This window comes from Notolabrus celidotus, chromosome 1 (genome assembly GCF_009762535.1).
Source record: "Notolabrus celidotus isolate fNotCel1 chromosome 1, fNotCel1.pri, whole genome shotgun sequence".
Taxonomy (NCBI): Eukaryota; Metazoa; Chordata; class Actinopteri; order Labriformes; family Labridae; genus Notolabrus; species Notolabrus celidotus.
In genome coordinates this window covers 4,787,491-4,800,018 of record NC_048272.1, presented here as the reverse complement: position 1 = coordinate 4,800,018, position 12,528 = coordinate 4,787,491, and the positions used below count along the sequence as shown (strand labels likewise).

The 12,528-nt window shown below is 39.7% G+C and overlaps 1 protein-coding gene across 3 annotated transcripts in view; it reads right to left on the bottom strand.

Annotated features, from left to right (window-relative positions):
• The window catches only part of arhgef25b (Rho guanine nucleotide exchange factor (GEF) 25b), a 37,141-nt gene that overhangs the window by 2,813 nt on the left and 21,800 nt on the right, over window positions 1-12,528 (bottom strand). For all 3 annotated transcript variants that reach the window (XM_034691808.1, XM_034691649.1, XM_034691722.1), the window contains 11 exons: window positions 9,838-9,968; window positions 7,961-8,027; window positions 7,756-7,859; window positions 7,500-7,569; window positions 6,012-6,101; window positions 5,838-5,930; window positions 4,472-4,522; window positions 4,273-4,350; window positions 3,985-4,176; window positions 3,709-3,889; window positions 3,363-3,616 (listed from right to left, as the gene is read on the bottom strand). In XM_034691808.1, coding sequence (XP_034547699.1) covers window positions 3,363-3,616; window positions 3,709-3,889; window positions 3,985-4,176; window positions 4,273-4,350; window positions 4,472-4,522; window positions 5,838-5,930; window positions 6,012-6,101; window positions 7,500-7,569; window positions 7,756-7,859; window positions 7,961-8,027; window positions 9,838-9,968 — 1,311 coding nt within the window. The remainder of the gene's footprint in view (window positions 1-3,362; window positions 3,617-3,708; window positions 3,890-3,984; window positions 4,177-4,272; window positions 4,351-4,471; window positions 4,523-5,837; window positions 5,931-6,011; window positions 6,102-7,499; window positions 7,570-7,755; window positions 7,860-7,960; window positions 8,028-9,837; window positions 9,969-12,528) is intronic.

The following is a 12,528-nucleotide window of genomic DNA, read 5'->3' as shown; positions in this document are numbered from 1 at the left end:
GCTTAATGCTGGACCATTTCCACCAGCTAGCCACTAACTACTGTTGGATGAGAAGCAGGAAGTGCATCTCAGGTTTTCAGTTGTTGTTTTTTTTCTCACTTTTTAATTCACAAGGGCTTACTCAATGGTGGATTCAGTTGCCTCTCTTTCTATAATAAAACAAAGAGTCAGCCAAATCCCAATCTGTTGGAAGGTAAATAACTTTTGTGATTGGATGCCATATGAAGGAAATATAATAACTGTAAAATACAGTAATATTGTGGATGGTGAAACCAAAACAAATGTCTGAAAGACACCAAACATGTTTTGGCTACCTGTTTAAGGGGGACTACTTTGAGAGCTCGTCTAAATAGATGACCCAGACAAAATTTGACTTGCCATTAAACAATTGTTGATATAAAATAACTGAGCTTTCAAAAAATACATGTATTGGTCTTTAAGCTGTTGTAAAAAAAAAAATAAGCCATTTCTGTGCTTCCCCTAGTTTTTGCTTAAACTTTGTCTGGACTAGATTTGACTTCTACAAAATGAAATAAAGAGCCGTAGCGCTAAAATGTCATGTTGTTAAAAACAGATGTGCAGTATTTAAAGCCTAGACATACTTTTCCCTGATGGATAAGCACCGTAGAATAAATAATTTTAGCAACGTGGGAAACCTGCCAGAGTTCCTGCCCGTATAAAGCAGGATGGAAACACGGCTGATCCAAAAAACATGACGGGGAAACGAGAGGACGAGAGTATAGTTTATGGAATCAGGCAAGATAAGCATGTCTAATAAAAACTATGTGATCAAACCATTTCCTTCTCTCTGTGGAAGTCTGAGACGATAAGATAAACAAGCAGGTCAGTGGTTCCTTAAAAGTGGATGACTGACTGACACTAGCTACAGATTAAGTCCCCCAGGTTTGTAAAGCCATACAGAAACAACAACAGGATATAAAACAAAGGCTGCATGAGAGTCATTTCCCCTCATCATCAGTGATCATGACAACAAGAGGCTTCGGCTGCTGACAGAAGAAAGAGAGCAGCTCCACCAGGCCAGTGTATCTTATTCAAACAGTGAGTTTGTTTTCATTGTGTATGAATGAACAGTTAACATGTGGGCTATAAGTAATTTAGCCAACCTGACCTGATAGTAGGCGACTGATGAATGAGCCGGTACACAGAGTACTTCCACATCCTCACAGATTAACTCAGTATTCACAGCATTCCCATTTTGGGAAGTTTTACTCAAATTGCAAACATCAACTTTTGTTATGTACTTGACGTCAAAAGTAACTCACTCCAGAATTTTACATAGACTGATAAAAAGGTTAAAACTGTGGAGTGCTCCCTCTAATGTAACAGAGCACTTTGAGGCAGAGCACACTGGAAATTCATTTCACTTGACTTGAGAAGAGCATGAAGCAGCCAGATTACCAAAATAATACATTAAAGATAAATATGTTAACCTTAAAAAGAATACACTACATTTGTGTGTGTGTGTGGTTTTTTTTAAAGTTATATTTTTTTGGCCTTTTTGCCTTTATTCGATAGGACAGCTGAAGAGAGACAGGAAATGTGGGGAGCAGGGGAAGACATAAAGGAAAGGTCGACCGGCCGGGAATCGAGCCGGCGACCCCTGCGACGAGGGCTGTGGCCTCTGGATGTGGGGCGCTTAGACCGCTAGGCCACCAGCGCCCCGACTTTGTGTATTTTTAACTGTTAATATTATTTTAAATTATTCAAAGACTTTTGACAATTTTTTAGGAATAACTTAAAGGCTAAAAGCAGAATTTTCCTACCCTCTCTGTTTATATTTTTCCTTTTTAATTTTCTGTTTTCTACCTGTAACCGCACAATCAAGAAAAAATCACAGTTTACTGACAAATTACAATTTTCCTCGAACGTGTTTGGTTTAAAACCCTGGCAAGGGACAAGGGCCCATCTGTGTGTAGCAGGGGCGATTCTAGGATTGGATGTTTAGGGGTGCTGAGCACTCAGAGAGCTGCCCGGCCGGGCAAGATACATTTCACTGTTTTGTACATTTTAATGCAAATTCATTCCCACATTTGTGAAAGAAAAGTAAAACACTTTTTGTGAAAGTCTGTGACTAAACCATCAAATCTGATAAAGGTTATTGAAATGCTGAGCCACAGAAAAAGAGAAATGGATTGGAATCATTAAAGAAACATATGGTGGCCCTCATTTCTGGGGAAAGACAACTCATTTTGATACAGCAGCTCCTCAACATAAACATAAACAGTATGTATGTTTCTGGAGTAAACCAGCCCCCAATAATGAAGACCAAAAATACCAAAAATTGACATTGGAGTTATTTTTTGGACTTTCATTTGAATTGCAATGCACAACATGTAAAACGCAGTGGAGCTGCTGTATTTTTGTTGTTAAAATATTACGTTTCAACCAAGTACTGTATGGTTTTGAAACTTTTCTAGCTTGTTAAAAAAGACATACAGAAAAAAAATGGAAGAATCGCTAAATTTTTAAGGGTGCTGGGATTCAATTTAGAGGTGCTTCAGCACCCGCCTTTGGTGTGTAGCTTCCATGTTCGTGGGTTTCCTCACACAGGTCAAAGACATGATTGATGGGTTAACTGGTAATCCTCAATTGCCCATAGGTGTGAGTGTGCCTGGCTTTTGTGTCTACATGGAAGTCCTATAATTGACTAGCCAAGGTGCACCCTGCCCCTCACCCAATGACAGCTGTGACAGGCTCTTGATCTCCTTGCAACCCTGAACTGAATGAGCAATAAAAAGTCCTGGATGGAATAATCTTTTTTAAAAAACTAAAGATAGAGTCAAAATCCTGCTGTATAAAAAAAAAAAGGAAAAAAGAAAATCATAACTAAATCACCTTCATTTATTTTGGGAAACTGAAGAAATTTCATTCATAAATATTTGTAAATGAAAACAATAATTCTGATTTTGATATTTATCATCAACAAATATATTTTTTTTTATCACATAGGACCGCCCTATTCAACTAGCAGCCTGTGGGCCACATGCGGCCTGAATGCAACCCTTGAGTGTCCCAAAAGCAACTGCAGAGTGATTGTGACTTGGGTCCGGCAAGAAAAACATATTTTTCTAACACTGACAAGTGCTGCTCTTTTATTGTGTTTATGCCCTTTTGGATGTGGCAATACGTTAATAAACATCCAGTGTGTTTGTTATCTTATCTATTTGTTTTTCTTTTAAATGGTTAACTTTGCTCACTGTCTGCTAAAAATGTCTGGCCCAGCTCATGTCCTAATTCCAAATATTTAATTGAATAGCCCTGATATAGAAGAACTATACCTCTAAATTTTCATGTTAAAAAAGTAAATTTTTCCCACGTTCTGTAAAGGAATAGGGATGTACCTGCATGCTATATAGGCTGCAGGTCAGTCCGTTGGATGTCCCTCTGCTGTGTCTCTCCTCCAAGGCTGGGCTGTGGTGTGTCAGAGAGGGCAGCGAGGTGTTGTAGCTGAGCAGGCAGGGCTGCTGACGTCGGTCCATGGATGCCGAGGAGTGAGGTCTGAAGCCAGATGCTGACCCAGTTGGGGACCTCATGTTCCTGCCCAGGCTGTTTGACTTGCTCTCCTTGCGTTGGTACTCAATCGGAGACTGAAGGGCTGCCGGGTACAGGAAGAGGTGTCACATTACTCAGACGCTCAAAGAAACTCTTGAACTTGGGTGTTACATAAGAAACAGTGAACTCTGGTACCATTGAGGAAGTTCCTCTGTGAGTCTAAGATCTGGACCACGTCACTGAGCCATGCTTCCTGTATATCCGGAGATGATGCCTGCATGATAAAGCGTGTCAAGCTGCTGTTAGTCCCACGGGACGTCAGAGCAAAGCAGCATGGGTCTTCCTCAGAGTGATCCTCCACGCCCAAACAGCTGACCTGAAGCACACAGGAGCATTATCTAACATGAAGAAACAACACCAGGCCATACTGTATATATTACTAAGAAGATTTAAAAACAATGTCACTCCTACCTTGATACAGCTTTTAAAAGTGTACCCCGGCAAAGAGAAGCCCTTTTTCTTGTCAATTGGCTCACTGAAGATGACCAGCTGCTCAAACAGGAAGACCCGCCTCTCCCTTGGCCTGGACATGAGGCCGCTTTCCTGCTCACTGACCAAGAAGGTATCTTGCTGGAGCAGCTTCCCCTGAGCTGTGATTTTCCCCTGAAACAGAGGGGGAAACACAAAACATTGAGTCCTCCTTGATACCATTAAGTGTTTTTATTGTGATAAAAAGACTGAAAGTAATCAGTTTCTCACCTCAAAACCTTGAAGTCTGCCCACATTCATCATATCATTACAACGTTTTGGCACAAAGCACATCACCTCCACCGCCCTCTGATGGAAGACATTGAGTGGAGGAGAATTAGTGAGTGAATAAGTGATATAAAGACTCGCAATTGAAACATTGGTTGCCAGAGTTGCCATAAAGTTTTCAAATTCTGTATCAAACTCATACTTGCAGCTCCTCAACATCCCTTCCAGCTTTGCTGTAGTACTTCAGGAAGTCCTGTCAGAAAACAAGAGGCTTTCTTTGAGTTTCAAAGATTTCAACAAACAAAGAAAGAAAATATAATAAAACACAGTTACAGTTCTGCAGCCGTATGACTCCACCAACAAATTTACATCCATCAGAGTGACAGTTTTAATATGTCCAGGATGAGGAACACATTTGTGTATTAAAAAGTCTTTGAAAAGAAACATAACCTTTGAATCAGAATGACTTAAATAGGCCGACATTAAACAGGAGCAGTTCCAGCACGGTTGAGAGACGTGACACCAGAGAACATCTCTCTACTTCAGTTCTATCTACAATGCATTTGATTGTCTGCAGACTCTTATACACACAACAGACTGAACAGGATATGAAAGGGTATGAGCCTCATTCTTTAGATTCAATAAAAAACTAAATGAACCAGCAGGTCAGAGTGATCGTTACCCTTGACCACTTAAACCTAATCTGCATATCCTTGACTACAAAGGAATGTTTGAGCCTAAGTTCCAGAAATTCACTCAAGGTGTTCCTGAAATTTTACTTTTGCAAGAATTAGACGGCACAGTTAGCAGGAAAGTGTTGTTTTGGGACAATATGATGTCAAGGAGAAGTTAACCTTTCACCTTTTGGGTAAAAACTGTAATCTTTTATCCTGTTGGAACCAAGCGGCAACCTCCGGTCTCAAACTATGAAGCCCATGTGGAAGTGTTATAAACTGCAGTTCATCGAGAATCTGCTTGAGGCTGGCTGCAGGAACACCGGAAACCACATACACACCAATTCAAAAAAGACGATTTTTGCAGCATTAATAAACATGTTTACAGCCTGGTTCAAAAAACGGATTGGCTCTACATAGCTAATCTCTTTTTCGGCTCACACCGTGTGAATTTTTTTCTAATGCAACGGTTCAGAAGATATCAAGATTATGAGTTTTTGCCCAAATAAGGACATGACTGACTTGACTCCCGGGCAGGAACACATAGCTGTTGGCTAGGAGGCTCAAACTCCGCCTCTTTACGTCACACTCTGCCTGGTTGAGTTCGGCATTTCCAATATGGCTGCCACTGTTGATTGGCTTCAAAACAGCGCTCAGGAACAGATGGGTGACATCACGGATACTACGTCCATTATCTATACAGTCTATGGTTGGAACCAAATCCTAATCACTTCATTTTAGAATCCAAGTGAATGTTCATACCAAATATTCACTTTAGGAGTCACTTTTGCTTCAAAAGAATGGGATGGATGCGTGTACGTCTGAACTAAAGGACAGACAACGTGATGATGTCATCGAACAGAGAGAGAGACTTAATCATGTTAAACAGCAAACCTTCAGCAGCAGCTGATACTTCATGATCCTCTGAACGGGTTTGATGAGCAAGTCGTTGAGCTGCAGCCTGTGACCCAGCTGCTGTCTGAGCTCCTGTCAGGAGATAAAAGTGTTTTAATAAAAAGCGTTTCAGGAGCTCCACAAAAACGGACTGTAGTATCAAAGTCAACTAACCTCAAAGAAGGTGTCAATGTACTCAGACACAATGTGCTCTGATTTGGGTTTATTCTGACAGTAGACCACATACATGTGCAGACGCCTTTCCTGGAAGTGCAAGAATTTATAAGAGAGAGAGAAACTCAGGTCACAATTATGACAAATAATCTGAAACAAAGGGGCTACGTGAAGAATGGTAATAGAAAGAATTAAGCTTCTGAGCGGCTTCCACTCTCAGTTCAAGAGTGTTTCCATTCTCTCAAAGGATTTTTTCTGAGAGGTTTTGTTAAATCAGTGCAGGGATTTTGCCTCATTAAATAGTTCCGGTGGCTGAGAACGAATACTTTGATTTGATTTTGCTTAATTAGGCAGCACTGAGTGAGGCGGATAGAGAAGCTAAGCTGGAGAAAAAAAACTGCACCTATTCCAAATATTTCTTCAGGTTTTTTCTGCTCCAACGAGACTAGACACTGATGTACAATATAGTGACAATAAAGAGTCAGGGTTCCCACTCTTTTCCAGAGATCATTTTCCAGGACATTTCCAGTGATGATCAAAATGGTATGACAGTCTAAATTTAGTTCCTAATTTAGTTCCTAAATAGTCTAATATGTTCCTCTCAGTGGAAGTCTACATTGAAAGATGTGCAGTCTATGGCTATCTATGAAATCATCTCTTACATGCTTAACAATTATGGCAAATTTGTTATAGAATAATGCAACCAGACATGTAGAGCACTTTGATGATGGGCAACTCTCATCTCAGGTTTCTCTTTTCTCAAAAAACATATAATTAGCTAAGTAAAAAAACAAAACAAAAGAGCCAGCAAAGGAATCTGGAAGCTGCCTTACTGAAATAAATAAATAATAATAATAATAATCAGAGGAGAACTTAATGACAAAAATGGCCGTAAATGTTTCTCAACTCAACTCAAACTCAAAATATACCTGCTTTGTCATGGTTTAGTCATGTTGGAATCATTTGCCAGGACAATACATGATTTTCCAGGACTTTTTCTCCCATTTCCCAGGTGTTTTCCAGTACTGGAAAACCAGTCAACTGTTTTCCAGGTTTTCCAGGTTTTCCAGGATGTGTAGGAACCCTGAAGAGTTTTTTGCTGTTTTGTAACATTGGATCAAATTTCTTCTGGATTAGCTTGAGGAGATCTGTTTTTACTTAAACATTAAAAACTAAAAAGTTCAGTCTAAAAACTACACATTAAAAACTTTAAAGTGGATGATATTTTAAAGCTCTCTGTAATTCCTGAGTTAGGGTTAGGGACTGATTGTCACCTGTCTCCTTGAGAGCTCTGTAGTCTAACCAGCCTGGTTACTACAGCCTTTGCTCTGCAACATGAAAACACATCTGGATGGCAGGCAGCCAAGACTCCACGTACTGATCTGCATGACGGCCTTAACCTTCAGCTGCACTTAAAAACATCCGCAGAGAGACCAAAAAAAGAAACTTGTCAACCAAACTTTGTGACTCACTGATCTGTACACTCACATGTTTGATGAAGAGCTGAGCCAGACTGTCTGGATCACCCACACATTTCTCCAGCTCTCCCAGGAAATAACTGTGTGACATGAAGCAGAGAGGGTCAGGAGGGAACAGGCATGTTGCCAAGCGCACACACACAGGCAGTAGACACACACATCCCCAAGGGACATGAAAAAAGCTGAATAAACATGAAACATAAGGTGCTCAGGAAAAGTAAGTGTAAACTGTTAGTGACTGAAGACTGAAAGATGTTTTGACTCACTCCTTATGCCAGTCGAAAATCTGGTGGATGTTCCCAAATACAATCCTGTCCCTCCCTTTCATGTCCTCGGGAACCCCCTGATTGACCATGGTGGTCATGTAGCCCTATATGCATGAGGAAAATAAAAATGTTTCTTTCATTTCAGACCTGAATCTGATGGTAATAAAGGAATTTGTTTAAATGTCAAATAGACAGAGAGACACACCTGCACTATGAGTCCAAGATCTTCCACATACAACCTTTCTGTCTCTATCAGCTCTGTCAGCACATATCTGAGCGGGGAGGAGAGAGAGGAAGAGAGAGGGAGAGAGACATTGAATGAAGAATCATACTTAAACTGCAAAAAAATGATCAAATCTGAAATTTAAATCATTGTCAGAGGATGTTTTGCATTGTTAGAAATACACTGCCTGCTCTCATGATTGTCTTGCAGGGGTGATTCTTGGATCAGATGTTTAGGGGTGCTGGGCACTCAGAGAGCTGCCCGGCCGGGCAAGATACATTTCACTGTTTTGTACACTACCGGTGAAAAGTTTTAGAACACCCCCATTTTTCAAGTTTTTATTGAAAATAATGCAGTTAAATTTCTTATTTGTGCTCTGAAATGAAAACATCAAACAAATAAACAATTGAATTTCAAAAATAAATCATGCATTCAATTCATGAACCAAAATGTAGTATAAAGGTTTGACTCATCGATGTAGCCACCTTTGGCACCCTTTTCTGGCCATTTATTAAGCAACGCATTGCTTTCAGGGGTACAAGACTGTTCAAATATTTCTCACGAGGGTATGGTTCCACAGTGTGTTCCAACACTACTTTTATGCAGACAGAGGGGGTTGTAAGTAGTCAAGGAAAGTTGGGACACCTGTAAGAATTGGTAGCACCAACTTTCAAGGCTTGACTAACCTCAATTGCTGCAGAACAGCAACCCATTTCTTGTTCCCTGAAAAAGGCCTTTTCTTATAATTCTGAAATGTACATTTTTTTTTTTTTTTGCCTCTGGCAGTTCACCACTTACCTTGGTACCATTTCAAGCTATTCAATGGACATGAACTGCTTGAATTTCAATTAAAAAGTGGAAATTTTGGGGTGTTCTAAAACTTTTGACCGTTAGTGTATATTTTAATACAATTTCATTCCTACATTCGTGAAAGAAAAGTATAACACTTTTTGGGAAAGTCAAATCTGAAAAAGGTTGTTTAAATGCTGAGCCACAGCAAAAGAAATGGATTGGAATCATAAAAGAAACATACGGTAACCCTAATTTCTGGGGAAATGCAACTCATTTTGATAAGGCAGCTCCTCAACATATACATAAACAGTATGTATGTTTCTGGAGTAAACCAGCCCCATATAGTGAGGACCAAAAACTGGAGTTATTTTTTTGACTTTCATTTGAAATGCAATGCATAATATGTAAAATGCGGTGGAGCTGCTGTATTTTTGTTTTTAAAATATTACGTTTCAATAAAGTACTGTGTGGTTTTGAAACTTTTCTAGCTTGTTAAAAAGGACAAACAGTAAAAAAATGTAAAAATCGCTCCAATTTTAGGGGGGCTGGGATTCAATTTAGAGGTGCTTCAGCGCCCCCAAAAATGGGCTAGAAACACCTTTGGTGTATTGTACACATGGAACAGCCAGTTAGCTCAGCACAAAAACGTTCAACAGGGCGACACAGCTCGCCTGTCCAAAGATAGGAAAATCTGACTCTTAGCACCCCTAAAGTTCAATCATTACTGCTCAAATCCTGTTTGCTTAATCCATAGAAAAACCAAACTGGAGTAACCAAACTCCAGTGGTCCAGGAGTCCTGGAGTAACAGCTGGAAACAATGCAGATACAACTTGTGATTTTTCATCTAGTTTTGTGAGGATAAAACAGGATAAAAGTTGTTGACTTGTGAGTTTTATATGCTGGTAGCTGTTTCTTAGTGTTTCTACTCTTTATGCTTAGCTTCTGCTTGTATATATCATGCAAGCATAAGTCTGGCATTAATCTTCTCATCTAACACTCTATTGAATAGCCAATAGGCATAAATGTAAAAATCTCTAGCTGCTTTAATGTAGGGGTTCACACATACAAGCTCTTCTCTAAGGCAATGTTTCTCTCCTCCTCGCTGTCCACTGTGGCAGACAACTGACTGGCTGAGTCATCAGTCACAGTGCAGCCGTCTTCTTCTTCTTTGAGATTGCTGTCACTGGATTTTTGACTCTGTAACACACAAACAGACAGCACAGCTTTTAGTAGGTTAACACCGTAATATGTTATGTAATAGGAGACATCCTGTTCTGTTTGGCAGTGACTCCCAGCGGACAGCTTGTTTACTCAAAGTCTTTACAGGACTTTAATTATCATTTCAAGGTTCTTTACCGGATTATTATTAGTCTTAGATCTTTATGTAATAGTTGTGGTTACAAAATGCAAGGTTGCATTTAGAAAACATATGATGCACTTAAAAATACAATGTTCAACTAAAGATGAAACCATCTCATGAAAAAAAAAGAGAGTTTGTGCCACCTGATACATTTTTTTGATATCCTCAAGTTTTAGCAATTCCACAAAACAGAGGGTTAGTCTTTAAACTTGGTGTGCTTTTTATTTAAATGGGTCAAATGTTCTTTTATTTCCCAGAAGAGCAGAGGAGAAAGACACCTTGAGAAATGCATAAAAATATGTTTATAAAATGAACATACAAATGTGTAAAAAAAATATAGCAGGTTTGGCATCGGTTTGCATTTTCTTCTCCAATTAATCATCACAATTGAGCAACAGAAAAAGCTTCCAGAGGTCTGACAGATGCACCTTAAGAACATGTTTGTAAAATTGGTAAACAAGTACAGTAATTTTGATCCAACCATAAGTTTTATAGGAGATCAGATCCCCAGCTTGGACACCACAGGACTAAACCTCAACCTCAACCTACAACACTAAAATGCTGTTACATAATGAATGCATCAGCACCATTGATCAAATATCCTCATATGATAATGTACCATGCTAAGCTAGTTGGAGTGATGTTTTTTTTTTACAGCTGTGGGAGCTTTAATGCAGGACTTGGAGTACTTAAAGTGTTTTATTTGTACTTCAAACTAAAGGAAAATATCTGAGTATGCATCTCTTAAACATTGTGGTGTACAGAGACGTCTGACCACTAATTATAATCATTAAACTTAAGCCTCCATGTCCCCTGACCCAGCCAGGCACATCTGCAAAAACATTTAAAATCCAGAGGGTCCTAAAGTGTGGGAACGCTTTAGTAGGGCAATTATACCAATCCCTTTTGGAAAGTCATGCCGTCTATAACTCCCAGGTAACCTGAGATTAATAATCGCTTTTTAATGTGTCATCATGCTGCCGTGGAGACTTTGAGCAGAGACATTTGGTGAATCAAAGCAGAAATAAAAGGTCAGGGTACATGTAGGGATGTCATTAAACGAATACCACCTAAAAGCAGTACAATCTAATCTGAATGTGGCTGTAATCATTTGAAATACTGTAGTCTCATATTTTTTGTCCACCTCTGTGCACTAGCAGATTATCTTTTACCTTTATCAGGGTCAATACCTTCATCTATTTGTTGTACTCCTGTTCACTTTGAATCCACTGTAACGTCCTCATCCATCAGACATCCTTCATAAAAAAATATCTGAGGCTCATGTCAAACTTCCTCTCCCCTTTGGTTCTGATCCAATAGCCAGCAGCCATTAAAACTGCTGAGCTTAACCTGCTTGTTGCAACACTTAATGTTTCCTCCTCTCAGTAATTTTACATCAGCAAGAAGTCCATTAGCCTGTCTGAACACCAAGAAGAAGTAAAAGAAAACCAGGGGAATAATAATTTGAATGTGAGGTCCTGGTAGGTTGATTTTGTTATGTTTATACCAAGCGGCAACCTCCGGTCTAAAAATATGAGTCCAATGCGGAAGTGTTAAAAACTGAAGTTCATCAAGGATCCGCTTGAGGCTGGCTCCGGAAGTTCTGGAAGTCACATACACATGAATGGGAAAAAGACGAGCTTTACAGCCGAAATAAACATGTTTACAGCCTGGTACAAAAGACCAGTGTAGTCTGGATTGCTCATTTCTTGATGTGCTCTCACTGTGAGGGGGGTGAATTTTTTTCTAACGTGGTACCTTCGAAGATATTTAGATTACGAGTCTTCCAATGAGAGGCACAGCTGACTTGATTGACAGGCGGGAACACTGTAGCTGTTTGCTTAGAGGCTCAAACTCCGCCTCTTTACGTCACACTCGCTCGACGGCAGCAATATGGCTGCCGCCGCCGACTGGCCTCAAAACAGCGCTTCAGAAACAGGTGTGTGACAACACGGATACTACGTCCATATTTTATACAGTCCATGGTTTATACACAAAAAGCTAAGCCATCTCTTTTCCATTTCCATCTTTTATGCTAATCTAAACTAACACACTACTAGGTGTGGCTTTAAAATGATACTGACTGACATAGCTGTGGTGTCAATCTCTAATCCACCTCTCTGCAAGAGAGCTCATAAATGTATTTCCCAAAATGTTTCACTTTTCCTTCAAGGACATGATATGGCTTTTATTGTCCTTTCCTGGACAGAACCAGGCCAGAGAGTTCAGCAGCTAAAGATAAAACTGGGAGTAGGAAATTTTATAGCTGTTGCCAAGACAAAGAAAGGAGGAAGGTGAGGACAGTCATTTTTCAAGTCAGACAATGTACTTTATGGATTTAAGTTTTATTTCTTCCTATCTCTTATTCAACACTTGTGTAACTGGACTGTGTCCTCT